Source organism: Salvelinus fontinalis, chromosome 34, assembly GCF_029448725.1.
Source record: "Salvelinus fontinalis isolate EN_2023a chromosome 34, ASM2944872v1, whole genome shotgun sequence".
Lineage (NCBI taxonomy): Eukaryota > Metazoa > Chordata > Actinopteri > Salmoniformes > Salmonidae > Salvelinus > Salvelinus fontinalis.
In genome coordinates this window covers 11,804,268-11,832,099 of record NC_074698.1, presented here as the reverse complement: position 1 = coordinate 11,832,099, position 27,832 = coordinate 11,804,268, and the positions used below count along the sequence as shown (strand labels likewise).

Below are 27,832 nucleotides of genomic sequence, written 5' to 3'. Positions count from 1 at the left end.
TCCCTTCTTACATCAGCTGATGTCACAAAGTGCTGTACAGAAACCCAGCCTAAAACCCCAAACAGCAAGCAATTCAGGTGTAGAAGCACGGTGGCTAGGAAAAACTCCCTAGAAAGGCCGGAACCTAGGAAGAAACCAAGAGAGGAACCAGGCTATGAGGGGCGGCCAGTCCTCTTCTGTTCTAACTTGGTGGTGCACAAACAACCTATAACCTGTTTTAGAGAAATGTAATAATCTAATATTGTAAGAGCTTTCATTGTCTGTTTATATCCCCCATTTATTTTTATCCCACGGTTCTGACGTGTACAGTGAGTACACTGTTTGTGGTGCAAAACTGCATATGAATTTAAATACTTTCATGTGTAATCTTTTCCCCCATATGTTAGGCTACGTCTGCGCCTAACCTGCGGGTAAAACCAAGCCTGCGCGTTAAAACGATCAGGATAAAGGGCGTGCAACAAAAACCCGAGAGACTATCCTACTAGTAGGCCTACTAGACTAAATCTCCACAAATGTATAAAAAAATACATGTTTGTACGAAATAGTAAAACCATTTAACTTACAGACATTTAGGTTCAGAGATGCGCAAGGATACTTTATTATTACAAAATTTTAAAAATCCTAAATACTAATATATCAAAATAAACTACAAAATGCCGCGGTTGAAAGAAAGTCGAGGCACGGAACATCCAGATTGAGTGCGTGGTATATACAGAAAAACACAACCTGTTCGTTTTTCAAAGTCGATTTCACTTCCCCAACCAAATTCACTGCATTTAAAATACAAAATAGCCTATTCTATTAAGTATCTTGTTTTGTTTTTACCGTTTTTAAAAGTTATTAAAATATTTTAAATTCATGTAGGTCTAAAATACATATTTGTCATCTCTGAATAGGTTTTCATTGTGCCTCTACCGTCTTCATATAGCCCATTCAGTTTACCAACCCCTATCTGGAACTACTCCATATTCATCAAATATTAAATGAGGTCAGCAAAATTCATGTTACACGTATTAGATAGGCTATCCAAAGTTATGGAGAAGAACATAGTGAGCTAGTGGATGGTGCGCCCAAAGCACTATTTAGTACTTAATCCATTCTTTTCTTCATTCAATGTATTCAATCTAGATGTTGATAGTGATGAAATTCAAATATGACTTTGATGGTGAACTGTGGTGGAATAAGGACACAGAGGACATAACTTCATTCATTGCCTGTTTATTTTGTGATAACAACAGAGCGGGAACTGGAGTCCAATTTTGGACTTGCATGATGGTCTTATCTGTATTTGTCAGCCAGGGCAGCGGACAAAGCTGCAAGGAATTTATCCACAGCAATGTGCACTTCGGGAGTGAAATCCCCAGGGAAGTGAATAGCCAGGGTCACAAGGATGTTGTGGGACAGAATCTGAAAAGTATATTTTCAAAGTTAATATTGAAGGATTAAGCCATAGCAACAGACAGAGTTGATGTCGAGAGTGATCAATATAAAGACAATAGGTTATCTGGGCGCCAACCTTGAAGTTTCCAGGGTCAACGCGCAGCTTGAAGGCGTGCAGATCGCTGAGAGCACTCAGTCCACCCACGAGGTTGTCCATCAGTCCGACAGCATTACCAATTGCACCCATGATGACGCCTCCATGCTTCTTGACTGGGCCAGAGCCGGGGCTCAGGTCTGCCCAGTGGGAGAAGTAGGTCTTAGTCTGGGGGTAAGCGGTCAGCATCCTGCAAAGGAAGGTACAGAATAGTTCCTATTATAGGCCTTTGTATTAGATGCTGAACTTCTAAGCTTTACGCATATCGTTTTTCTCCCATCGTCTGTCTACAATGTAATGAAAGTAGTTGACTTAATGTTCAAATGCACATTGGCCGCTGTCAGCAGGTTAAACACAATCCCTCTCATCATTCTTTCATTAACAAGGCTTACCTTCCCAAAGCCTCAGCGCCGATGACATCTGCCTTTCCACTAATCTTGCCCCAGAAGGCCTTGACCACAGATTTGTCCTTTGCTGTCAGACTCATTTTGCTCCTTATTGATTGACGTGTGTTAAATTTACGAGAAATGAACTGAAGATGACTGCCTATACAACTAGGTCCTTTATATTACAGTAGAGCGGCAGACACGCCCAGCTACTAGGGTACACTCCCCCTACACTGCAACCATCTTGGTCAAAATCCAAGAGTAAGATCTTTTTATCAAATATTAAGCTTTTTTTGTGGCTTATCAAATATTAAGTTCGAGTTTTTATATTAAAAACTTCAATAAGATGTCAGAGGGCTATGTTTCTAACAATATCCATCATTCATTTTGTTCTTTTGCGCAATGCATATTAATTGGAGGCCTACCAGATGCAACAATTTTACAGTTTGATTGATAAAGATTATTATTTTTGTTGCATAAAATGTACTATTTCAGTGTAATCAAGCGTATATGTCCAATATTATATTCTAAAGTTGCAGCTGCTTTTGCCAAAATTTGCCAAATATTTCATTTATAGTGAATTGGCAATTTCTTTTTATATCCTAAATAACGTTAAATAATTATTTTGGCGTTTATGAAATATTAAGTTTGAATTTCCATATTAAACCCTTCAATAAGATGTCATAGGGCTATGTTTCTAATAATATCCATCATTAGGGCCTAATTAACTTTTTGTTTCTTTTTGTAGCCTACAGTTTGATATTCTGAATGTACTCTAACATAATGCATTTAAATCAATTGCACCAGATGAAAAATATGTCAACTATTTTACAATTTTTTTAATAAAGATAATTATTACTATTTATTTTTTCGTTGCATAAAAGGATATCTTTCAGAGTTGCCTAATCGAGCATATATTTCCAATAAATTAATTCAAAAGATAAAGCTTCTTTTGCCAAAATATACAAATATTTCATTAATTGTTCATTGGCTATTTGAAATTGTATTGGCCTAGATTATGACGCAAACTTTGTTCTATCCTACATAATGTTAAATAATTAAAGGTAGGCTATATATATATTTGATTGTAGAGTTATTTAATATATATTACATTGGAAAATTATATTGTAAAAATCAGATCCACCTTCAAAGACCTGCGTTCAATTGGAAAATATTTATTCAAAGTGACGTGTTTCACATTTTTATTTCTTATTTAACCTTTATTTAACTAGGCAAGTCAGTTATATGACTACTCTGGGGTTGGAAGTTGGATATGATTCCCATTTAAAAAAGTTGATTGGACTTCGAATGATCGAAACAAAAAAGTCAGATTTGTAAGTCGCTCTGGATAAGAGCGTCTGCTAAATGACTTAAATGTAAATGTAATGTAAGAGGAAGACTGAGGTCATGCGAGGACATGGGTACACACCTATCTGCAAATAATACAGGACATTCCTGCTTATCATTTTTAATGTCTTGAAATTAATCACTTAAAATGGGCGGAACGGTCTGAATACCCCGATAAAAAAAGGCAGGCATCATTTTGTCATAGATAAGAAACTGTGCCAAATAGTAGGCCGGAATTGGCTGGAATTATTACATGTTCCTAATTCATATTTGTTATATTTGATTGCGTCTTTCTATTTTTTCATTTGTATAGCCTTATACACTGCAATGAAGGACATGTAATCTCCGGAAGCGTTTTGCCATAACCTTGCTTTTATTCTTGCATCAGTTGGATAAATTAAAACTCTTTTAGATAGTGATCATGCGAATTTTGAAACGTTGGTAATCTAGAAAATTGTATATGCATATTTACATATGCTTCCAGCTTTTAGGATCTAATCTACAGACTTGATTCTGTAACAATTAATAAATTAACATTTACTGTTTAACAGATAAATTATTAGAATTGATGTCATCAAGTTCGAGAGCTGAAGCGCTCACTTGGCCAATACTAATCTTTACCAGAGCCAATCATATGCGCCGCCTCCAGTGGGCGGAGTGCACTCATAAATATAAGTTGCAGACAAAGTGTCTCCCTACACAAGACAATTTGTTTTATCTTGTTGCAAAACCGGAAAACAAACACTGACAACATGGTTGACTGGACAGACGCCGAGAAGAGCACCATCAGTGCTGTCTGGGGCAAAGTAGATATCAATGAGGTCGGACCACTGGCTCTGGCAAGGTAGGTCATGGCTTCAGCCTCATTAAATATGTCATCTAATATAGTTTATAGTGGAGATGATCATGAGTAATTATAACTATATTATACTTGTCCTGTTATCTTATCATTACTATTAATATTGAGTTGATATTAAGTTTGAATGGCGCATATTAGATTATTAACTAGGCATATAATTGAAATAGATTTGAAAATAATATTTCGGTATTTCGGTGTTCTTGAAATGACAGAGTCCTGATCGTCTACCCCTGGACTCAGCGTTATTTCGGCTCTTTCGGAGATGTGTCCACTGCCGCAGCAATCATGGGCAACCCCAAAGTTGCTGCTCACGGCAAGGTCGTGTGTGGAGCTCTGGATAAAGCTGTGAAGAACATGGGCAACATCTTGGCCACATACAAGTCACTGAGCGAGACCCACGCCAACAAACTCTTCGTTGACCCCGACAATTTCAGGGTATGCCTTGTGTCTTGAGAAATAGGCTTATATTTTAGGCTTTATTGATGTAAGCCTACACACATAACAATCAGAGCAACACGTCTAATTCCAAAGGTAAAACAAAACCGTCAGTCTAATTTAACATCTTCCTCCTTTGTCTTTTGTCCACAGGTGTTGGCTGACGTCCTCACAATTGTCATTGCCGCCAAGTTCGGACCCGCTTTCACTCCTGAAATCCAAGCAACCTGGCAGAAGTTCATGAAAGTGGTTGTCGCAGCAATGGGCAGTCGGTACTTCTAAATGCACCCCAGACAAGTTATTATGTTCTGACATCCCTGCCTGATTGAAAATAAAGACATCGAAACAAACCATTGCATTTTTTTTTAGAGGGGGGACAGTCCACGACAAATTCTTAACATTAACAGACCACTAATAGACCAGCCGAAGTGCATGGCTAGATGTTTTCTTTGCCCTTCCGCGTCACTTCAATTACAGAAAATCTCTGCTAAACATCTTGATTCTGTCTGTGACTGCGGATAACATCAGAACGAAGCTGACTACAAAAAAAATAGCCGAAGTATCTGCAATTGTTATAAACAAGTGTAGGATACAATTATGCTTCAAATGAAAACCGAGATGACTGTATTAAAACATAGCCTTTATATGCCCATGTATGTAGGCTGTTTCAATCATATTGAACTCAATTTCATGTTCAATCAATTGATTTATATTGCCACTAGGCTATGTACTTTTTGCCTCAAGGTTTCCATGATGTGTGACATGCGCGCAATGATGTGCTCGATCTGTGATTTAGTCCATTATTGCAAAGCATAATAAGCCAAATCAATAGGCTATTTGCAGACATAGTCAGAGTGATTGCCTACACAACCTAGGTTTACCTGTAGTGAAGTCTGTGATTGGGTCAAATATTTGGATGGGGCCACAGTGTCTCCTGACCCCTCCTTTCTCAGCCTCCAGTATTTATGCTGCAGTAGTTTGTGTCGGGGTCTGTTTAAGCTGTAGTATTTCTCCTGTCTTATCCGGTGTCCTGTGTGAATTTAAGTATGCTCTCTCTCTCGGAGGACCTGAGCCCTAGGACCATGCCTCAGGACTACCTGGCATGCTGCTGCTCCAGCTTCAACTGTTCTGCTTGCGGCTATGGAACCCTGACCTGTTCACAGGACGTGCTACCTATCCCAGACCTGCTGTTTTCAACTCTCCAGAGACAGCAGGAGCAGTAGAAATACTCTGAATGATCGGCCATGAAAAGCCAACTTACTCCTGAGGTGCTGACCTGTTGCACCCTCGAGAACCACTGTGATTATTATTATTTGACCCTGCTGGTCATATATGAACATTTGAACATCTTGGCCATGTTCTGTTATAATCTCCACCCGGCACAGACAGAAGAGGACTGGCCACCCCTCATAGCCTGGTTCCTCTCTACGTTTCTTCCGAGGTTTTGGCCTTTCTAGGGAGTTTTTCCTAGCCACCGTGCTTCTACACCTGCATTGCTTGCAGTTTGGGGTTTTAGGCTGGGATTCTGTACAGCACTTTGATATATCAGCTGATGTAAGAAGGGCTATATAAATACATTTGATTTGATGGGGCTGTAGCGGAGCAGGTTGAGAGCTTCAAGTTCCTTGGTGTTCACATCACCAACAAACGATCATGGTCCAAACACACACAACAGTCGTGAAGAGGGCACGACAAAGCCCATTCCCCCTCAGGAAACTAAAAATATTTCGCAGCTGCAACATCGAGAGCATCCTGACTGGTTGCATCACTGACTGGTAGTACTATCACTGACTGGTAGTACAGAAGGTAGTGCGTACGGCCCAGTACATCACTGGGGCTAAACTTCCTGCCATCCAGGACCTCTACACCAGGCGGTGTCAGCGGAAGGCCCTAAAACTGGTCAAAGACCCCAGCCACCCCAGTCATAAACTTTTCAATCTGCTACACCATGGCAAGCAGTACCGGAGCGCCAAGTCTAGGACCAAAAGGCTTAACAGCTTTAATCCCCAAACAGCTTTAATCCCCAAGCCATAAGACTCCTGAACAGGTAATCAAATGGCTATTATTGGAATTATTAACCCAAACCATTAACCCCAACCATCCAACCCTCCAAGTATTTCAAAACATCCTTCCAGAAAGGTAGCACTAATGTATATTTCCATATTGCGTGTAAAAAGGTCCCAGTGTCTTTTTGGAATTTCAGACACAGAGAATTGTTGGTCAGCCCCATTTTATAATCTCCACCCGGCACAGACAGAAGAGGACTGGCCACCCCTCATAGCCTGGTTCCTCTCTTGGTTTCTCCCGAGGTTCTGGCCTTTCTCTAAAGTTTTTCCTAGCCACCGTGTTTCTACACCTGCATTGCTTGCTGTTTGGGGTTTTGGGCTGGGTTTCTGTACAGCACTTTGAGATATCAATTGATGTGAGAAGGGCTTTATAAATACATTTGATTTGATTTGATTTGATTTGAAGGAAAGGGTGTGATGTGTGAGTATGTGAGTGAGACAGCAGGTGAGTGAGCGAGCAGGTGTTGCGCGTATGTGTGAGTGTGTGTGCAAGTGTGTGAAACAGAAGAGGTGTGTGTGAGAATGGTGGAGGGGGAGGTAAGGGTAGGACATGGCGAAGAGGTGGGTTTTTAGGCGGGACAGAAAGATGATGATGGACTCAGAGTCACGGATGGCTGTAGGGAGGGCATTCCAGAGCCCTGAAACTCTGGAGCTTGGACCTGGGGATGACAAGGTGGCCAACTGTGGTTGAGGGGAGAGAGCATGAGGGCTGGTACTGTAGGAGAGAAGAAGGTCAGAGTGGTATAATCTTGGATAATTGAAAGAAATGTATTTAATGGAAAAATCACCCATAAAATAAATCTGAAGACAGATGTAGGCTAAACATTGGATGTAGGCTAAACATTGGATGTAGGCTAAACATTGGATGTAGGCTAAACATTGAATGTAGGCTAAACATTGGATGTAGGCTAAACATTGGATGTAGGCTAAACATTGGATGTAGGCTAAACATTGGATGTAGGCTAAACATTGGATGTAGGCTAAACATTGGATGTAGGCTAAACATTGAATGTAGGCTAAACATTGGATGTAGGCTAAACATTGGATGTAGGCTAAACATTGGATGTAGGCTAAACATTGGATGTAGGCTAAACATTGGATGTAGGCTAAACATTGGATGTAGGCTAAACATTGAATGTAGGCTAAACCTTGGATGTAGGCTAAACATTGGATGTAGGCTAAACATTGGAACTGCTCCAATATTATTGTGTAGACATGACATATTAGTCTTAAAGCAACCAAACATTTGTGAATGTTATATTTTAGTTTTTGCATTGATTTCATTATTACTTTATTTACTTTAGTTTCTTAATTCTATAGTTATATTGTTTGTTGTATATATAGGCTGTTGGTATCTCAGACGACCAGAACCTTAATAATAATCCCCATACTTACTTCACAAACAATAATTCTACTAGTTAACTGAACGGACACCTAGTAGGATACTGACACTCCGCGGTGGTCGTGAATGTGTATGAGCCCTGGACACTCCGCGACCCAGACCCTACTGTTGTCTATTACACTTACTAATTTCACTTGAATGACCCTCCGAATAGGAATTACAAGTGGGAAGTTAGAAAATGATGTTGCCAATCTTATTGGTTTAAGAATTGTTCCGACTTCAAAAGCACTTGAACACAATCATGTTCAACTTCCCATTTTCCCATTTCCCACGAGAATGTGAAGCCAGCATAATACTCCATTCAAGTGCTAGTCGGTACTAGGAAACTGACATTTTTGACTTGCTAACTGGTTGAACGCGTTACAGTATATACCATTATTGACATGAACGTAATTCATTATTTTACATTAACCTGTTTAACATGTAATAAATGCATTATGAAGAAAATTGTGTGAATTAGGCTCAACGAAATATGAAATGGGTTATGAAGAAAATCGTGTACTGTTGCCTACATGACAAAAAGGGCCTTTCTGATTACAAGTGCATCACTATCCCAAAGTATTAAAGTAGTAAGCGAAATCAAGCATAGAAAACAGCATTGGCATTAATAATTAAAAAATCCCACGAATTAAGTCGCACGTAAATGTGTGTCTTTTCTCAAAATGTCTGTTCAGAAAGTCTAAAACAGTACATATAGCCATACAACGACACATTTTAAAACATGGTTAAACAAAGACAACTTTTTTGTATATTCATAACGTTGAATTAGCCATAAAGAAGAACAAAAATGAAATATAGACTATCGCGGCTTTAATGGTTAAATTTGTGTATTTTTGCACGAATTAAGAAGCACATAAATTCGTGTCTTTTCTCACGAATTAGGCCACACAAAAACGCACGAAAATGCACGAAATTTAAACGCACGAAATTTGCTGAAATGCATTATGTACATATGTGCACGAATTGAATGTGAGACTCTTGCTTGTTTTTATCGTGGAGAAATCAGATGGAACATCAAACAAAATCATGTTCAATTTCCGATTTGCTCAAATAGATCCTAAATATGTACCGATTTCTCTGCTTTTACGTGTTTTTCAATGTCTCGGTGGGGGTGTTCGGGAAGACTTGCTGTTTGTTTGCTAGTCGATGTGGCCTTCTGTGAAAACCGTGTGTTAGGCTTGAATACGTTTTTAGCGTGTGTCGACATTCCAATAACGCCACTTTAGCAAAATGTTTCAAAATGTAAATTATCTTTATATTAAACTGTTGTCACGATCGTCTATGGGTGAGAAAGAGGACCAAGGCGCAGCGTGTGAGAAATACATCTTCTTTTATTTAGAAGAGGGAAAAAACACGAAACGAACACTATAGACAAACTAACAAAATAACAAACTGACGACCGTGAAGCTATAATAACAAATAGTGCTGACACAAACACTACACATAGACAATTACCCACAAACACCTAAAGCCTATGGCTGCCTTAAATATGGCTCCCAATCAGAGACAACAATAAACAGCTGTCTCTGATTGAGAACCAATTCAGGCAACCATAGACTTTCCTAGACACCTACACTGAACACTACCCCATACCTACTACAAAAAAAAACTAAACAATACACACACCCTAAACTAGACAACACCCACAAACATTCCCCATGTCACACCCAGACCTAACTAAAATAATAAAGAAAACAAAGAATACTAAGGCCAGGGCGTGACAACTGTACTTCAAGTCAATATATTAAGACACAAATGAAAGCGTATGCCGTTGAATTTCAATATTTGCATGCAGGTAGGAGCTCTCTAAAATGCTGCCATCTTTTTTCGCTGTCCTACACGACTCCTCCTGTTGTTGTTTTTTTAATACATTTGCAAACATTTCTTAAATTCTGTTTTTGATGTGTCATTGTGGGGTTTTGTGTGTAGATTTATGAGGGAATAAACGATTTAATAAATATTAAAATAAATATGTAACGTAACAAAATGTGGATAAGGTAAAGGGGTCTGAATTCTTTCCGAATGCACTGTAAATCACAAGACAATGTGAGCAGGGGCTTCATGCACCGCAAAGATCTGAGGGGTGATGGCTGTGGGGCTGTGGGGTGGTCCCTAAATTGAAGAATTTTGACAAGCTTGCTCTCTAACTTGATTGATAGCCTGAAATGGCTTATTGGTAGATAGTTATGAGTTTGGGAGATTGGGAACCCATCTGAGCTAGCTAAAGCCAACTTCATACAATTGCTAAATGGCTAGTAGTACTACAGAGAAAAAATATTATTATCATTATTTCGTTTTTTAAGAGGAAAAATATGATGGGGTACGTGCCCCTGTGCCCCCTATGGATAACGAAAATGAAAAACAAACACCTCAGTATGAGTTTAATTTAGGTTTATTGTCAGTGTGTCAATATCGGAAGGACATTACGTTTGAGAAACATGGATGAACGTCTAATTCTGATGTAAGACTGTGAGAGCTTGTAGCTCTGATGACAGTTTAGCAGCTGAACTCCAGTTTAGCGGTACTTCTCCGCCAGGGCCAGAGCCAGTTGCTGCAGGAACTTGTCCACGGACAGGTGGATCTCGGGGGTGAATTCCGCAGGGAAGTAGGCGGCAACGACCACAATCAGGTTGTGAGCCAGGATCTGCAAAGCAAAAGGGAAATAGATTATTTCACCTTCACACAGGTAAAAACTTACATTTTTTATTTTTTTTTGTGTCTTTTTCTCTTACCTTGAAGTTGGTGGGGTCCACCCTCAGCTTGGTGGCGTGCAGTTCACTGAGCTTGCACAAGAAACCAAAGAGATCGTCCAAGTTGCCAACACAGGCATCGATCTGATTCATGATGGTGATGCCGTGCTTCTTCACTGGAGCGGAACCGGGGGCAACGGAAGCCCAGTGGGAGAAGTAGGCCTTGGTCTGGGGGTAGACAACAAGCATCCTGTCGTGGACATTAGAAATCAGGTGAGACAAAATTCATCTTAAATAATAATTCACACGGTCGGAAATCCCGTCCATATTTTTGCTGAGATAGGCTACGCATTCATAGCTTCCATATAATTGACTGAGGAGTTGTGTTAATAATTTGAATACATGTTCAGGTCTATTTATCTAATTTAGTCTAATTTATCATACATCGTTATGTAATTACCTGGAAAGAGCCTGTTCTCCAATCTCATCGGATTTAGGGAGGATCTTGCCCCAGATGGCCTTCACGTTGGCTTTGTCCTTGGCTGAGAGACTCATAGCTGTCTTGTCCGTTAACCCACTTAAATGAAGATGCTGAGAAAAGAAGCGTGTGAGCACAGACTTCTCAGAGGCTGTTTTTATTGAGGCACAAGAAAAGGCACACCCCGATGTAATCTCGGCTCCTCCCCTCATTGGGCATTTTTCCAAGACATGATTCATGTTTTTTTAATATGTTATGGAACTGAGCCAATTCGTGTAATGTCCAAAATATGACAAGTGCACATAATCTATTTCGTTTGTAAAAATGCTGTCATAACATTGCATGTATTTATTTTATTTAGACTGAATAACAAAGTTTTTTTGAAACACTAAATACCTCAATATTTTCTTTACAGTTAAGGTTTAGTCAAACGGTCTAAAATTGCCAATACTCATTGGTGAGTAAAGGCTATGTGATTCTGTACACAAGGCAGTGTTGGGGAGTAGTGGACTACATGTAGTTCAACTAGTAATTTAACTACATTTTGCAGTAGCTTGGTGGGAGTTGAACTACATTTAAATCGAGTTAGGGTTTTCAGTAGTTAACTACTTTTTTTCCCCATGTAGCAGCTAACTACTGGAACTACACACGACTTTTTTTGCTAAATAAAATAAAATATGGATGAAGTAGGCAATCATTTACCTTTTTGGTGCATTAGACCTGCCTAATTCTGACTTGAAACATAGTTTTTCTGCTAATAGGCTAAAATACACACTGTCAACATTTTACCCCAACGTTCTCTGACTTACAGTTTTTACTCTATTACATTTCAGATTTACATATGATCATTTTTTACGAAGTAGTTTGAATAGTGAACTACTTTGCCATTGTACCTTAATATTTTTCTTAGGGGTAGCTTTAGTGTAGCTTATCTTCTTCCAGTGTGAAGTAATTGCTAACCTGGTCAATTTTATTTTCAGAGTAGCTTCCGCAACACTGACAAATAGTTGCAACGTGATTGGATTGGCAACTAGCAACCAAATCAAGACGTGTTGGCTTATATCCAATTTGGCCTATGTAGTCAATATTCACAGTTAACACATAAATACTGAGACAAAGTATAGACCTGATAATCGGAAAGTTTTTGTTTTGGTTGCAAAGCGTAGCCTAGGCCTATCACTAAACATTGTAACAATATATAGGTTACGTGCATTGTATTTCAGTGGAGTTAAACAAAAAGCTGTAGTTTCATTGAATGAAATAGGCTAACATCCACATTGAATAGTGTCCAGTTAGAACGTATCAATTCCCCTGATGAAGGCCTATAAAACGACTAGTCACCAACTGACATTTCGATTAATCATTCAAAAAGACCAGAAATATGGAACTTTCAAATGGGTGGGGCCGTCTGAATATGAAGATAAAACACATTGAGTCATGCTCTTTCTTTAATAGTTTACTCCCAATCGAGGCTTTTCTTTTTTTTAAACGAGACCCTAAATAAACACTTACATCAATAATTAGCATTTTATAAAGATAATATTGCAATTCAATGTGAATATTACAACGATAAATTAAAAGAGAATTTTGTGCTAAATAAGGTTCTATCCTGAGATAATTGGCATTAAAGTTCCGAACCTTCATTGGTTTGAGTGGTGTTAGATATTATTTTGAACTTAACAATATGAATTGGAGTATTAAGTATGCAGTATGTAGAGAACATTGAACAGAACAAGGCTATGTCAATAACTACATTTTGACAAAAATGCCGATGGAGGCTAATCATGACTTGTTTATTCCATCCATAATCATTAGAATTTGGAAACGCCTAAATGACCAAGCATTATCTTTAAAGGTGGGATGAAGTTGGCACAATGCCGATATGTGACACACTCGAGGACCTTGCCCCCTCAAGACGTTCATCCAATCATTTTCTGTGTTCTGTTCAGGGCGGAGATACTGAACATCAATAAATTGGAAGTCCCAGGAGACAAACAGTTCAGGAATCCATTGTAACATTTTGCAAGTACCAACGGAAATCAACAAACAAACGTCAACATGGTCGACTGGACAGATGCTGAGCGCAGTGCCATCGTAGGCCTGTGGGGAAAGATCAGCGTGGATGAGATCGGACCCCAGGCCCTGGCCAGGTACATTCTTATAATATTTATGTAGACATCATTAAATAATAACACGATAATAGGCTACCTAGACTATTTAGCACTAATTGCGTAGTTAGAAACCGCGTTGTTCACCTTTGGTGCGATACAGACCATATTGATTGTGAAGTATAATTTTAATGGCAGCCTGTTTTATTTCTTTTTAGACTTCTGATCGTGTCTCCATGGACTCAGAGACACTTCAGCACCTTCGGCAACCTGTCCACACCCGCTGCCATCATGGGTAACCCCGCCGTGGCCAAGCACGGAAAGACCGTGATGCACGGACTGGACAGAGCTGTGCAGAACCTGGATGACATCAAGAACACCTATACTGCACTGAGTGTGATGCACTCCGAGAAACTGCACGTGGATCCCGATAACTTCAGGGTGAGTATTACACTTTAGCAAACTGAAACAAAATACAAAAATATATCGTCTTATAAATTAAATAGCGTTATGAGCCGATGTAAAGCTTATTCAAATATTACATTCTCCATCTGGTTCCTTTACCGTCCACTCTCCACAGCTCCTCGCCGACTGCATCACCGTGTGCGTGGCGGCCAAGCTCGGTCCCGCCGTTTTCAGTGCTGATACTCAGGAAGCCTTCCAGAAGTTCCTGGCTGTCGTTGTGTCCGCTCTTGGCAGACAGTACCACTAGCGCATCACTCGACAGCATCAATATGGAAGAGAGATGACACTCCAACTCCAGTCTGTTAGGCTGGAAGCTGTGCCATAGCGACACATATTGAAATGAATAAAATACATTTAAAAGCATTTATCTTTTTGAAGTATTGTTTTTTATGGAAAATGCTCTCCTGCAATTGCAATGATGGCAAATGGGTTCTAGTTAGACCTCCAGTGGATTCAAATAAGCGATGCCTTGCCTACACATTTTCAAGTTTGAAAAATAAATGATTTCCTAAAACGTGGACAGGCGATCACATGTTTTACATTTAGCAGACGCTCTTATCCAGAGAGTCTGCTGAATTAGAGTTAAGTACTCAATGGCACGCACGACCTTTCGGTTAACAACACTCTTAACCACTAGGCTACCTGCCGACCATCACATAATGTTTGCTAATTGTAATCTGATAACTACAGTATTTTAAAATATTTATTTTCTTTGTTTTAGATATTTAAATATGTAGTTCCTTAGAATGACTGCAATCCACTGTCAACAAATGCTTTTACAATTTTTGGACCTAAAAGCCCATTTAAGTCAATCTTTTTAGCAACATTTTAAACGTCATAGCCCAATCATGTGAAATTATTTTCAACACATTACTTGAGTAGCCTAACACAATCCATTTAAAATATGATTTTGGAGCCTTGCCCTCACCATCACCGGACTTATCCAGAGCAATGTGACAGATCGCGCCGTCTTGCAAAACGAGGGCAACTGATGCAGAGCTTTATTCAAACAAATCCGATAAAATACAAAATAGAGCTGCAAGTATTATTGCGGCCTCCGGAGTGGCGCAGCGGTCTAAGGCACAGCGCAGTGCTAGAGGCGAGGTGAAGGTCGAGAGCCATGCGAACTCGGATCTGTAGTATGGAAGTTGCAGTGACGGGACAAGACTGCTACTACCAATTTGATATAACGGAATTGGAGGGTAAAAAAGGCCTATATATATTATTTATTGCATCAATTCACTGTCCATCAACTCCTGGCTGAACCCTATGTCACAGCCACTAACAACTAACAACGCATATACCTGGAATCCCTACATCATAAAGTAACATGATATAGTGGTCTCGTCGCTGTAGCACATTTAGAGATCGATTGATAGACAGTAATCTTAAATAATTCATATAATTCAAACGAAAACCACTTTCTGTTTGTCATAGATGGACCAGATTAAAATGAGATGAAAGTCGAATTCCTAATTAGTTCAGGAAGAGTTCTGTGAGACATTCACAGCAATGGGGGAAGACATTTGGATCAAGAGAGACCTTTAGAAAATATGCACATTTTCTCTAACATTGTATATACAAATATGTATTTTATAGTTAAAAGGAAGGTGAAATCTTATAGTTAGTCATTTTAGAAAGCATATAAGTAATTTGAAGTCTTATTCATACTGTTTTGTTGAACAGGAAATACATCATATAAATATTTAATGTTTTCATATTTGTATCATATTTGTACTTTGTACTTGAGCTTGTGTTCTCAAAAGTGACTACACCTCAGCAATGTATAACTACGTTTAACAGAAAGGGGAGATGTTAACATTTCTTGGAGTATGCAGTATTACTATTGTTTTTGGCCCTCTCATGATAAATCATTATTTTGGGGGATTATGTAGATTACATTTTAGATTACATTTAGTTACATTTAAGAGTTTTTTAAATGTGTGCATTTGAAAGATTCTTCTAGAATATTCAGATTATGTATTACATATTATAATAAGGTGGTATTTATCCCAACAATGTGATTTGCATAGGCTTTAAGGGAACTCATACACTTCTCTAAGCCTCATTGAAGATAAAAAAAGTGAATGTTCAACCTTAACATGTGATAACTACACAACAGACAGATTAACAAGAATGACATTAACTCTCATGGTGGTTAAACATAATTATCGGAAAGCCACACCCCTAAACTACGTCTCCAAACTTCTGATCTGACCCACTGGGTAATTTAAGCAATAAGGGTGTGGTATATGGCCAATATACAGTTGAACTCGGAAGTTTACATACACCTTAGCCAAATACATTTAAACTCAGTTTTCACAATTGGTGACGTTCAATCCTAGTAAAAATGCCATGTCTTAGGTCAGTTAGGATCACCACTTTATTTTAAGAATGTGAAATGTCAGAATAATAGTAGAGAGAATGATTTATTTCAGCTTTTATTTCTTTCATCACATTCCCAGTTTACATACACTCAATTCGTATTTGGTAGCATTGCCTTTAAATTGTTTAACTTGGGTCAAACGTTTCAGGTAGCCTTCCACAACCTTCCCACAATAAATTGGGTGCATTTTGGCCCATTCCTCCTGACAGAGCTGGTGTAACTGAGTCAGGTTTGTAGGCCTCCTTGCTCGCACATGCTTTTTCAGTTCTGCCCACAAATTTTCTATAGGATTGAGGTCAGGGCTTTGTGATGGCCACTCCAATACCTTGACTTTGTTGTCCTTAAGCCATTTTGCCACAACTTTGGAAGTATGCTTGGGGTAATTGTCCATTTGAAAGAGCCATTTGCGACCAAGCTTTAACTTCCTGACTGATGTCTTGAGATGTTGCTTCAATATATCCACATAATTTTCCTCCGTCATGATGTCATCTATTTTGTGAAGTGCACTAGTCCCTCCTGCAGCAAAGCACACCCACAACATGATGCTGCCACCCCTGTGCTTCAGGTTGGGATGGTGTTCTTCGGCTTGCAAGCATCCCCCTTTTTCCTCAAAACATAACGACGGTCATTATGGCCAAACAGTTCTATTTTTGTTTCATCAGACCAGAGGACATTTCTCCAAAAAGTATGATCTTTGTCCCAATGTGCAGTTGCAAACCGTAGTCTGGCTTTTTTATGGTGGTTTTGGAGCAGTGGCTTCTTCCTTGCTGAGCGACCTTTCAGGTTATGTCGATAAAGGACTCGTTTTACTGTGCATATAGATACTTTTGTACCTGTTTCCTCCAACATCTTCACAAGGTCCTTTGCTTTTGTTCTGGGATTGATTTGCACTTTTTGCACCAAAGTACGTTAATCTCTAGGAGACAGAACGCGTCTCCTTCCTGAGCGGTATGGTGTTTTAACTTGCGTGCTATTGTTTGTACAGATGACCGTGGTACCTTCAGGCATTTGGAAATTGCTACCAAGGATAAAAAAAATTCTGAGGTCTTGGCTGATTTCTTTTGATTTTCCTATGATGTCAAGCAAAGAGGCACTGAGTTTGAACGTAGGCCTTGAAATACATCCACAGGTACACCTCCAATTGACTCAAATGATGTCAATTAGCCTCTCAGAAGCTTCTAAAACCATGTCATCATTTTATGTAATTTTCCAGACACAGTCAACTTAGTGTATGTAAACTTCTGACCCACTGGAATTGTGATACAGTGAATTATAAGTGAAATAATCTGTTTGTAAACAATTGTTGAAAAAATGACTTGTGTCATGCAAAAAGTAGATGTCCTAACCGACTTGCCAAAACTATAGTTTGTTAACAAGAAATGTGTGGATTGGTTGAAAAACGAGTTTTAATGACTCCAACCTAAGTGTATGTAACTTCCGACTTCAACTGTACAACGGCTATGTCCTGTTCCCTGTTCTTATGCATTGCGGAGTGCCTGGATACAGCCTTTAGCGTGGTGTATTGGCCATATATCACAAACCCCGAGGTGCCTTATTGCTATTATTAACTGGTTAGCAACGTAATTAGAGCAGTAAAAATACATGTTTTGTCATAGTGGTATAGGGTCTGATATACCACGGCTGTTATCCAATCAGCATTCAGGTCTCGAACCACCCATTTTATAAATCTCAATAGCCCAGCACCAATAACCCAGCATCAGCCAACACTGCTCTTTTTAAAGAAAACTACCTAACTAAATACCAAACGCCGGCAGCCCAGCAGTTGTGCCAACCAAACAACACGTACGTTTTTTAGATTGCGCAGGACTTTCAGTTAAGCAACGTGTTCGCTTTCAAAGTCGAGTCCACTTCCCAATTTTGGACCAAATTCACTACATTGAAAATACTAAAAACCATTCTCTGAATTATCTTGTTACAAATTACACGTTGATTTTACCCCGATACAAGTGACAAAATACTCAAAAGAATCCTAATTTAAAATGTAAAATTCATGTGAAATAAATACCATCCATCTCAAGGTTTTCATTGTGCCTATGCTGTCTCTAGTAGTATCCCATTCAGCAACTACTCCACATTCATCAAAATAAATGTTACACGTATTAGATAGGCTAGACAAAATGATGGGAAACAACATAGAGCTAGTAAAAATGAAAGCACCATTATTTTATTATGTCTTCATTCCTTTGTCATTCCATTTTTTTTAAATGTGTGAATCTACTGTATTTAGTCTGTTGTTCAAATATATATAACATTCAAATATGACCTTGATGGTGAAATATGGGGGAATAAGGACACAAAAACAGAACATAACTTAATTCATTGCCCGTTTATTTTATTGTGATAACAACAGCTCAGGAACTGAACTACAATTTATCTGTATTTGTCAGCCAGGGCAGCGGACAAAGCTGCAAGGAATTTATCCACAGCAATGTGCACTTCGGGAGTGAAATCCCCAGGGAAGTGAATAGCCAGGGTCACAAGGATGTTGTGGGACAGAATCTGAAAAGTATATTTTCAAAGTTAATATTGAAGGATTAAGCCATAGCAACAAACAGAGTTGATGTCGAGAGTGATCAATATATAGACAATAGGTTATCTGGGGGCAAACCTTGAAGTTTCCAGGGTCAACGCGCAGCTTGAAGGCGTGCAGATCGCTGAGAGCACTCAGTCCACCCACGAGGTTGTCCATCAGTCCGACAGCATTACCAATTGCACCCATGATGACGCCTCCATGCTTCTTGACTGGGGCAGAGCCGGGGCTCAGGTCAGCCCAGTGGGAGAAGTAGGTCTTAGTCTGGGGGTAGGCGGTCAGCATCCTGCAAATGAGTTTGTATATCATTTTAAGCGTATTTAGATGCCTTAACTTTTAAGCATTATGCGTATCTTACTCCTCCCATCGTCTGTCTACAATGTAATGAAAGTAGTTGACTTAATGTTCAAATGCACATAGGCCGCTGTCAGCAGGTTAAACACAATCATTCTCATCATTCTTTCATTAACAAGGCTTACCTTCCCAAAGCCTCAGCGCCGATGACATCTGCCTTTCCACTAATCTTGCCCCAGAAGGCCTTGACCACAGATTTGTCCTTTGCTGTCAGACTCATTTTGCTCCTTATTGATTGACGTGTGTTAAATCTACGAGAAATGAACTGAAGATGACTGCCTATACAACTAGGTCCTTTATATTACAGCAGAGCGGCAGACACGCCCAGCTACTAGGGTACACTCCCCCTACACTGCACCCATCTTGGTCAAAATCCAAGAGTAAGAAACGTTATCTTGGCTTTTATCAAATGTTAAGTTAGAATTTCTATATTAGGCCCTCCCATAAGATGTCAGAGGGCTATGTTTGTAATAATATACATCATTAAAGTTTTTCTGAAACTTTCTTTTTTTTTGCCTATGTTTTCGTCTTCTGACTGTACTGTGAAACAATGTATGGAAATAAATTGTACCAGAGCTGTCAACAATTTTTCAATTTGTTTGATAAATATAATACATAATAATAATAATAATTTATTTCGTTTCATAAACGAAACATTTCTGTATAATCAATCATATATTTCCAATAGGCTAATTCTAAAGCTGATTTTGCTAAAATAGATATATATTTCATTGCTAGTTAATTGGCTATTTAAAATTACGATGCACCTTAGTAAATTAAATTGTACAAATCAAATCCACCTTCAAGACCTGCATTCAATTGGAAAATATTTATTCAAGGTGACATATTTGACATTTGTTCAATTAAAGTTGGATATGATTCCCAATTAGAAGGTTGCTTGTACTTCGAATGATGATCGGAAAAAAAAGTCAGAGGAAGACAGAGGTCATGCGAGGACATGGGTACACACCTATCTGCAAATAATACAGGACATTCCTGCTTATCATATGTAATGTCTTGAAATTAATCACTTAAAATGGGCGGAACGGTCTGAATCCCCCGATAAAAAAGGAAGGCAAAATATTGTCGTAGATAAGAAACTGTGCCAAATTGTAGGCCGGAATTAGCTTGAATTATCAAGTACAAGAGCTGAAGCGCTCATTAAAACTTGGCCAATACTGATCTTTTCCAGAGCCAATCACATGCGCCGCCTCCAGTGGGCGGAGAGCACTCATAAATATAAGTTGCAGACAAAGTGTCTCCCTATACAACACATTCTTTGTTCAATCTTGTTGCAAAACCGGAAAACAAACACTGACAACATGGCTGACTGGACAGACGCCGAGAAGAGCACCATCAGTGCTGTCTGGGGCAAAGTAGATGTCAATGAGGTCGGACCACTGGCTCTGGCAAGGTAGGTCATGGCTTCAGCCTCATTCAAATATGTCATCTAATATAGTTTATAGTGGAGATGATCATGAGTAATTATAACAATATTATACCTGTCCTGTTATCTTATCATTACTATTAATATTGAGTTGATATTAAGTTTGAATGGCGCATATTAGATTATTAACTAGGCATATAATTGAAATAGATTTGAAAATAATCCACATATTTCGGTATTCTTGCAATGACAGAGTCCTGATCGTCTACCCCTGGACTCAGCGTTATTTCGGCTCTTTCGGAGATGTGTCCACTCCCGCAGCAATCATGGGCAACCCCAAAGTTGCTGCTCACGGCAAGGTCGTGTGTGGAGCTCTGGATAAAGCTGTGAAGAACATGGGCAACATCTTGGCCACATACAAGTCACTGAGCGAGACCCACGCCAACAAACTCTTCGTCGACCCTGAAAATTTCAGGGTATGCCTTCTGTCTCGCGCAATATGTTTTAGGCTACACGTCTAATTACAAAGGTAAAACAAAAACAGCAGTCTAATTTAACATATTCCTCTTTTGTCTTTTGTCCACAGGTGTTGGCTGACGTCCTCACAATTGTCATTGCCGCCAAGTTCGGAGCTGCTTTCACTCCTGAAATCCAAGCAACCTGGCAGAAGTTCATGAAAGTGGTTGTAGCCGCAATGGGCAGTCGGTACTTCTAAATGCACCCCAGACAAGTGATTATGTTCTGACATCCCTGCCTGATTGAAAATAAAGACATCGAAACAAGCTGCTCTATTCGTATTTGTACAAACAACATTAGTGTTAGGATTGGGGGGTAGCAATTTTGGGGGAAAGTTCCACCACAAAATCCATAACATCAATATTTAGGCAATATAGAGATGGGCATTGACCGATGGGGAACGGATGGTTTAGGGTCACGGACTATTGTGTGAATTAAGGGCGGCTGCACTGTAAACCCTTATTAGTTATCATTACTCTACAGTTTTGTGGAAACCCACTGCACTTGGATTCTAGAGTACAGTTACTTACAACGTTATAGTTTGAGTAAAGCCAGCTCTAAGTGTCTCATGATCCCAAATGGGCCACAATTTAAAGTTGATTAAACACAAAACGTTTTAGTAAGTAGAGGAATATTTTAAGTACATTGTGCTCAACATAGTTTGCTAATGAAGTAGATTAGTAGTGTAACACACTTAAATACTTTTTGTCCACTAATGGTAATTTCAGAGTTACCTAAACATAGTAGTTTGAGCTACATCTATTACAAATTTGTAGTCTGGGCAACATGTTGAAGTATATTTTTTTGAGTACAGAATACTTAAAAGATGTCTGTCCATTAACTTGCTTTTACTCCCTACAATAACTTGTTGTAAAGTTCTGTTTGTACTCAAAACATTAAAGCCATAACAACTTGTAACTTAACTTGGTTCTATCATGTCACTGTGAATTCAATTGTTTAAGTATCCAAACTGTGTAACTTTTGCACAACTTACTTACAATTCCAAGTAATATTACTATTGTATATGTTAATATCACTTGATTAATAACTTAAATCATTCATGTTGTATCACTCTAATTAATTACTTTAGTTACTCTATTCCACAGGTGTCAAACTCATTCCACGGAGGGCCGAGTGTCTGCGGGTTTTCGTTCCTCCCTTGTACTTGATTGATGAATTAACATCACTAATTAGTTAGGAACTCCCCACACCTGGTTGTCTAGGGCTTTATTGAAAGGAAAAACCAAAAACCTGCAGACACAAGGCCCTCCGTGGAATGAGTTTGACACCCCTGCGTAGCCGCTGCATGGCATGACGTATCTAGGCTGCGTATTTCGCCATGAAATTATAATGTAACAAAATTCGGTGAATATCGAAGTAAAAAAATATCACTTAAATTTGCCTATTTTTACTGCAAAGCCAGCTGGACGAAAACCTGAAAGTCATATTAGATAAATAGGTTGTAAGTTGAAGACATACAATATTTTACATTGAAGTCAACACAAAAAAAGTTGCTCTAATTTCAAAGTAGCTTATAATATTTGAGTGCTACATAAGTACTTACATTTAGCAAGGTGATAATACTTTTTTTGCGAAGTCAGCTAAACAAATGTATATAATTCAAGGTTGACAATTTAAAGGTAAGTTGTAAACACACAATATGTTTACCTGATTTGAACACAAAATTATAATGTTACAAATGCCAACTAAATATCACATGTAACAAAATAAAAGTATATTTTTTATGTAAATTGCACTAATTACGTTTGTGTGCAAAATTACTTAACTGTTGTTTCAAACAATTTCTTTGTGTGAGAAAGTGAAATCATTTGAGTTCAAGGTACTTAAAGTAAAACAAATGTTATGCTAACTTGTAAAAATCACGTTTTGTTTTGTGACAATTGCGTTTAAGTTGCATCTACAAGCAAATAAATATTCAATGTGCAAGCTGTGTTTTGTTATATTCACTTATACAACTAAGCTACTCACTTAAAAATAATATGTTATAAATACTTAAAAGTGTGTACTTGTTTAGGTCAACTTGAAAATGTAAAGTTCACATGACTTCTCATCAAATTTTGAGTCAAATCAAATCAAAGTTTATTTGTCACGTGCGCTGAATACAACAGGTTACAGTGAAATGCTTACGTTCAGGCTCTAACTAATAGTGCAAAAAAGGTATTAGGTGAATAATAGGTAGATAAAGAACTAAAACAACAGTAAAAAGACAGGCTATATACAGTAGTGAGGATATAGAAGTTGCGAGGCTACATACAGACACCAGTTAGTCAGGCTGATTGAGGTAGTATGTGCATGTAGGTGTGGTTAAAGTGACTATGCATATATGATGAACAGAGAGTAGCAGTAGCGTAAAAGAGGGGTTGGCTGGGTGGTGGGTGGGACACAATGCAGATAGCCCTGTTAGCCAATGTGCGAGAGCACTGGTTGGTCGGCCCAATTGAGGTAGTATGTACATGAATGTATAGTTAAAGTGACTATGCATATATGATAAACAGACAGTAGCACTTAAAGTGTTTGAGTGTGTCAAACATTTGGAAATATTTAAGTTCAGTCTACTCAATATATTTGTGCTAGTAAAGCATAAGGATTTACAGTGTGGTTGGCGGCAGGTTGAAAGAGAAAACAAGACATTTAAAAATCAATGAATGTATAATTCTTGAGCAATTAATAACTATAGGCTACATTAAGGTTTTTCTTTCATTATTTTAGGCTGTCTGGCATTAGTGGGTAAAAGGCTCCGCACTGCCCCATGCAGCCTCCGCAGTCGTCAGGGTTTTCATACTCCTTTGTTTTGCAAAGCAGAGCTGTTGTGAAGGAAGTTGCCAAGGAAGTGAGTTTGTGTTTTATACTGGACCTCCGCCTCTACCTACAGTCAACCAATCATGTCAAGGAGGAGCTATACGGAGCCCTCTGCATTGTGAGTCGAGAGAGAAGAAAATAGTTGAGCGGAGGAGCGGTCCCGCGAGTACACAGGCCAGTCAAATTAAACTTGAGAGCTTGCGAGTGTGACTTTAAGCGAGCAGAACCTCATCGTTGATCAAAAAGAAACATGTCTTAAACAGTACATATAGAACTGTAAGCAAACGTGATTCAAACGTGATTCAAAGTATTTGAGCGCATTAAATTGTCGAACCAGCAATAGTCACTTGTCATTCGCTTTCAATTTCTCAAATTGTTGGAGGCAGTTTATGGTAGAGAAATGAACATTCGGTTCTCTGGCAACAGCTCTGGTGGACATTCCTGTTGTCATCGTGCAAATTGCATGCTCCCTCAAAACATGAGACATCTGTGGCACTGCACATTTTAAAGTGGCCTTTTATTGTCCCCCAGCACAAGGTGCACCTGTGTAATGATCATGCTGTTTAATCAGCTTCTTGATATGCCACACCTGTCAGGTGGATGGATTATCTTGGTGAAGGAAAAATGCTCACTAACAGGGAAATAAACACATTTGTGCACAACATTTGAGAGAAATACGTTTTTTTGTGCAAATGGAACATTTCTGGGATTTTTTTATTTCAGTTCATGAAACATAGGACCAACACTTTACATGTTGCATTTAGATTTTTGTTCAGTGTAGATTGGTCATTATTGAGACACGCTAGAACTGATATAACGGCAACAAAGCCATGAAAAACGACTTTAGGCGCACTAGAGCTCTTTAGATAAATTGGCGGTGGTTATTAAAAGTAAACTGGATTCTAATGTTGACTTTTATTATAGATAACAGTATCAAGCAAAGGGTTTTAATCATGCTGGGCAGCAGGTAGCCTAGTGGTTAGAGCATTGGGCCAGTAACTGAAAGGTTGCTAGATCGAATCCCTGAGCTGACAAAGTAAACATCTGTCGTTCTGCCCCTGAGCAAGACAGTTAACCCACTGTTCCTAGGCCGTCATTATAAATACGAATTTGTTCTTAACTGACCTGAATAGCTTAATAAGGGTAAAATAAATAAAAAAAGTGCTCTGTTTTAGGGTCTGGAGTAATGCGTGAGTGGAAATTTGAAATGGAATAAATATCTCTCCGGGGATGTATGTTTCATTTTTAACTACTCATGCTGTGATTGTGATAACATACAGGAACTCAAGTCCTTTAGTTCACCCGACCTAGAATACCTCACAATCAAATGCCGACCGTATTACCTCCCAAGAGAATTCTCTTCGATAATAGTCACAGTCGTGTATATTCCCCCTCAAGCCAATACCACGACGGCCCTCAAAGAACTTCACTGGACTTTATGCAAACTGGAAACCACATATCCTGAGGCCGCATTTATCGTAGCTGGGGATTTTAACAAAGCAAATTTGAGAAAAACGTTACAGAAGTTCTATCAACACATTGAATGTAGTACTCGCGCTGCTAAAACACTCGACCACTGCTACTCCAACTTCCGAGATGCCTACAAGGCCCTCCCCCGCCCTCCCTTCGGCAAATTTGATCACGACTCCATTTAGCTCCTCCCTTCCTATAGGCAGAAACTCAAACAGGAAGTACCCGTGCTAAGGGCTATTCAACGCTGGTCTGACCAATCGGAATCTACACTTCAAGATTGTTTTGATCATGCGGACTGGGATATGTTCCGGGTAGCCTCCGAGAACAACATAGACAAATACACTGATATGGTGACTGAGTTTATCAGGAAGTGTATATGAAGTGTTGTACCAACTGTGACTATTAAAACCTGCCCGAACCAGAAACTGCGGATAGATGGCAGCATTCGCGCAAAACTAAAAGCGCGAACCATCCCATTTAACCATGGCAAGGTGACTGGGAATATGGCCGAATACAAACAGTGTAGTTATTCCCTCCGTAAGGCAAATAAACAGGCATAACGCCAGTATAGAGACAAAGTGGAGTCGTAATTCAACAGTTCAGACACGAGACGTATATGGCAGGGTCTACAGAGAATCACGGACTACAAAGGGAAAACCCTAGACACGTCCTCAGAGCATGCGCAGACCAGCTGGCTGGAGAGTTTACTGACATATTCAATCTCTCCCTATCCCAGTCTGCTGTCCCCACTTGCTTCAAGATGTCCACTATTGTTCCTGTACCCAAGAAAGCAAAGGTAACTGAACTAAATGACTATCGCCACGTAGCACTCACACGAAGTGCTTTGAAAGATAATTTATTTTATTTTTTTATTTTACCAGGTAAGTTGACTGAGAACACGTTCTCATTTGCAGCAACGACCTGGGGAATAGTTACAGGGGAGAGGAGGGGGATGAATGAGCCAATTGTAAACTGGGGATTATTAGGTGACCATGATGGTTTGAGGGCCAGATTGGGAATTTAGCCAGGACACCGGGGTTAACACCCCTACTCTTACGATAAGTGCCATGGGATCTTTAATGACCTCAGAGAGTCAGGACACCCGTTTAACGTCCCATCCGAAAGACGGCACCCTACACAGGGCAGTGTCCCCAATCACTGCCCTGGGGCATTGGGATATTTTTTAGACTAGAGGAAAGAGTGCCTCCTACTGGCCCTCCAACACCACTTCCAGCAGCATCTGGTCTCCCATCCAGGGACTGACCAGGACCAACCCTGCTTAGCTTCAGAAGCAAGCCAGCAGTGGTATGCAGGGTGTTATGCTGCTGGCGATAAGTTAAGGATCATATGAACTCTACCTTACCTGACACCCTAGACCCGCTTCAATTTGCTTACCGGCCCAATAGATCCACAGACGATGCAATCGCCATCGCACTGCACACTGCCACTTCCCTATCCCATCTGGACAAGAGGAATGCCTACGTCAGAATGCTGTTCATTGACTATAGCTCAACACCATAGTACCCTCCAAGCTCATCATTAAGCTCAGGGCCCTGGGTCTGAACCCCGCCCTGTGCAACTGGGTGCTGGACTTCCTGACGGGCCGCCTCCAGGTGGTGAAGGTAGGAAACACCTCCAATTGGCTGATTCTCAACACAGGGGCCCCACAAGGGTGCGTGCTCAGACCCCTCCTGTACTCCCTGTTCACCCATGACTGCGTGGCCACGCACGCCTCCAACTCAATCATCAAGTTTGCAGACGACACAACAGATTACCAACAATGACGAAAAGGAGGACGTCGAAAATAACCTCTCCCTCAACGTCAACAAAATTAAGGAGCTGATTGTGGACTTCAGGAAACAGCAGAGGAAGCACGCCCCTATCCACGTCGATGGGACAGCAGTGGAGAAGGTGGAAAGCTTCAAGTTCCTCGGCATACCCATCACTGACAATCTGAAATGGTCCACTCACACAGACAGTGTGGTGAAGAAGGTGCAACAGCACCTCTTCAACCTCAACAGGCTGAAGAAATGTGGCTTGGCCCCTAATACCCTCAGAAACGTTTGCAGATACACAATTGAGAGCAAACTGTCAGGCTGTATCACCGCCTGGTACGGCAACTGCACCGCCCGCAACTGCAGGGCTCTCCAGACGGTGGTGCGGTCTACCCAACGCATCACTGGGGGCACACTGCCTGCCCTCCAGGACATCTACAGCACCTGATGTCACAGGAAGGCCAAAAAGATCATCAAGGACATCAACCACCCAAGCCACGGCCTTTTCACCCTGCTATCATCCAGAAGGCAAGGTCAGTACAAGTGCATCAAAGCAGGGACTGAGAGATGAAAAACAGCTTTTATCTTAACACCATCAGACTGTTAAATAGCCATCACTAGCTGGCTACCACCAGGTTACTGAACCCTGCAATTTAGAGGCTGCTATCCTATATACATAGACATGGAATCACTGGCCACTTTAATAATGGAACACTAGTCACTTTAATAATGTTTACATACTGCTTTACTTATCTCATATGTATATACTGTATTCTATTCTACTGTATTTTAGTCAATGC

At 39.7% G+C, this 27,832-nt stretch overlaps 6 protein-coding genes across 6 annotated transcripts; 3 read left to right on the top strand and 3 right to left on the bottom strand.

Moving 5' to 3' along the window:
- Window positions 1-1,202: 1,202 nt before the first annotated feature.
- LOC129833116 (hemoglobin subunit alpha-like) lies at window positions 1,203-2,079 on the bottom strand. The gene is made up of 3 exons (XM_055897420.1): window positions 1,927-2,079; window positions 1,517-1,724; window positions 1,203-1,407 (listed from the first exon to the last, which is right to left on the bottom strand). Exons 1-3 carry the CDS (start codon window positions 2,019-2,021, stop codon window positions 1,279-1,281), a joined length of 432 nt encoding a protein of 143 aa, XP_055753395.1. The 5' UTR covers window positions 2,022-2,079; the 3' UTR covers window positions 1,203-1,278.
- A 1,876-nt stretch (window positions 2,080-3,955) lies between these two features.
- On the top strand, window positions 3,956-4,911 carry LOC129833110 (hemoglobin subunit beta-1-like). The gene is made up of 3 exons (XM_055897416.1): window positions 3,956-4,111; window positions 4,339-4,561; window positions 4,715-4,911. Exons 1-3 carry the CDS (start codon window positions 4,020-4,022, stop codon window positions 4,841-4,843), a joined length of 444 nt encoding a protein of 147 aa, XP_055753391.1. The 5' UTR covers window positions 3,956-4,019; the 3' UTR covers window positions 4,844-4,911.
- Window positions 4,912-10,405: 5,494 nt separating this feature from the next.
- On the bottom strand, window positions 10,406-11,336 carry LOC129833111 (hemoglobin subunit alpha-4-like). Its single transcript, XM_055897417.1, has 3 exons — window positions 11,180-11,336; window positions 10,762-10,969; window positions 10,406-10,673 (listed from the first exon to the last, which is right to left on the bottom strand). The coding sequence occupies exons 1-3, from the start codon at window positions 11,272-11,274 to the stop codon at window positions 10,545-10,547; spliced, it is 432 nt and encodes a 143-aa protein (XP_055753392.1). The 5' UTR covers window positions 11,275-11,336; the 3' UTR covers window positions 10,406-10,544.
- A 1,852-nt stretch (window positions 11,337-13,188) lies between these two features.
- Window positions 13,189-14,133, top strand: LOC129833108 (hemoglobin subunit beta-4). The gene is made up of 3 exons (XM_055897414.1): window positions 13,189-13,347; window positions 13,524-13,746; window positions 13,886-14,133. The coding sequence occupies exons 1-3, from the start codon at window positions 13,256-13,258 to the stop codon at window positions 14,015-14,017; spliced, it is 447 nt and encodes a 148-aa protein (XP_055753389.1). The 5' UTR covers window positions 13,189-13,255; the 3' UTR covers window positions 14,018-14,133.
- A 4,351-nt stretch (window positions 14,134-18,484) lies between these two features.
- LOC129833115 (hemoglobin subunit alpha) lies at window positions 18,485-19,339 on the bottom strand. The gene is made up of 3 exons (XM_055897419.1): window positions 19,187-19,339; window positions 18,786-18,993; window positions 18,485-18,676 (listed from the first exon to the last, which is right to left on the bottom strand). The coding sequence occupies exons 1-3, from the start codon at window positions 19,279-19,281 to the stop codon at window positions 18,548-18,550; spliced, it is 432 nt and encodes a 143-aa protein (XP_055753394.1). The 5' UTR covers window positions 19,282-19,339; the 3' UTR covers window positions 18,485-18,547.
- A 973-nt stretch (window positions 19,340-20,312) lies between these two features.
- Window positions 20,313-21,230, top strand: LOC129833107 (hemoglobin subunit beta-1-like). Its single transcript, XM_055897413.1, has 3 exons — window positions 20,313-20,475; window positions 20,702-20,924; window positions 21,035-21,230. Exons 1-3 carry the CDS (start codon window positions 20,384-20,386, stop codon window positions 21,161-21,163), a joined length of 444 nt encoding a protein of 147 aa, XP_055753388.1. The 5' UTR covers window positions 20,313-20,383; the 3' UTR covers window positions 21,164-21,230.
- Window positions 21,231-27,832: the final 6,602 nt, after the last annotated feature.

Coding starts and splice junctions, on each gene's coding strand:
- LOC129833115 (XM_055897419.1), bottom strand. CDS start 19,281: ATGAGTCTGACAGCAAAGGACAAATCTGTGGTCAAGGCCTTCTGGGGC. Junction 18,994..19,186: donor GGCGCTGAGGCTTTGGGAAG/GTAAGCCTTGTT, acceptor ACTCATTTGCAG/GATGCTGACCGCCTACCCCC. Junction 18,677..18,785: donor TTGACCCTGGAAACTTCAAG/GTTTGCCCCCAG, acceptor TATACTTTTCAG/ATTCTGTCCCACAACATCCT.
- LOC129833107 (XM_055897413.1), top strand. CDS start 20,384: ATGGCTGACTGGACAGACGCCGAGAAGAGCACCATCAGTGCTGTCTGG. Junction 20,476..20,701: donor GGACCACTGGCTCTGGCAAG/GTAGGTCATGGC, acceptor TTGCAATGACAG/AGTCCTGATCGTCTACCCCT. Junction 20,925..21,034: donor TCGACCCTGAAAATTTCAGG/GTATGCCTTCTG, acceptor TTTTGTCCACAG/GTGTTGGCTGACGTCCTCAC.
- LOC129833108 (XM_055897414.1), top strand. CDS start 13,256: ATGGTCGACTGGACAGATGCTGAGCGCAGTGCCATCGTAGGCCTGTGG. Junction 13,348..13,523: donor GGACCCCAGGCCCTGGCCAG/GTACATTCTTAT, acceptor ATTTCTTTTTAG/ACTTCTGATCGTGTCTCCAT. Junction 13,747..13,885: donor TGGATCCCGATAACTTCAGG/GTGAGTATTACA, acceptor CACTCTCCACAG/CTCCTCGCCGACTGCATCAC.
- LOC129833111 (XM_055897417.1), bottom strand. CDS start 11,274: ATGAGTCTCTCAGCCAAGGACAAAGCCAACGTGAAGGCCATCTGGGGC. Junction 10,970..11,179: donor GGAGAACAGGCTCTTTCCAG/GTAATTACATAA, acceptor TGTCCACGACAG/GATGCTTGTTGTCTACCCCC. Junction 10,674..10,761: donor TGGACCCCACCAACTTCAAG/GTAAGAGAAAAA, acceptor TTTGCTTTGCAG/ATCCTGGCTCACAACCTGAT.
- LOC129833116 (XM_055897420.1), bottom strand. CDS start 2,021: ATGAGTCTGACAGCAAAGGACAAATCTGTGGTCAAGGCCTTCTGGGGC. Junction 1,725..1,926: donor GGCGCTGAGGCTTTGGGAAG/GTAAGCCTTGTT, acceptor CTTCCTTTGCAG/GATGCTGACCGCTTACCCCC. Junction 1,408..1,516: donor TTGACCCTGGAAACTTCAAG/GTTGGCGCCCAG, acceptor TATACTTTTCAG/ATTCTGTCCCACAACATCCT.
- LOC129833110 (XM_055897416.1), top strand. CDS start 4,020: ATGGTTGACTGGACAGACGCCGAGAAGAGCACCATCAGTGCTGTCTGG. Junction 4,112..4,338: donor GGACCACTGGCTCTGGCAAG/GTAGGTCATGGC, acceptor TTGAAATGACAG/AGTCCTGATCGTCTACCCCT. Junction 4,562..4,714: donor TTGACCCCGACAATTTCAGG/GTATGCCTTGTG, acceptor TTTTGTCCACAG/GTGTTGGCTGACGTCCTCAC.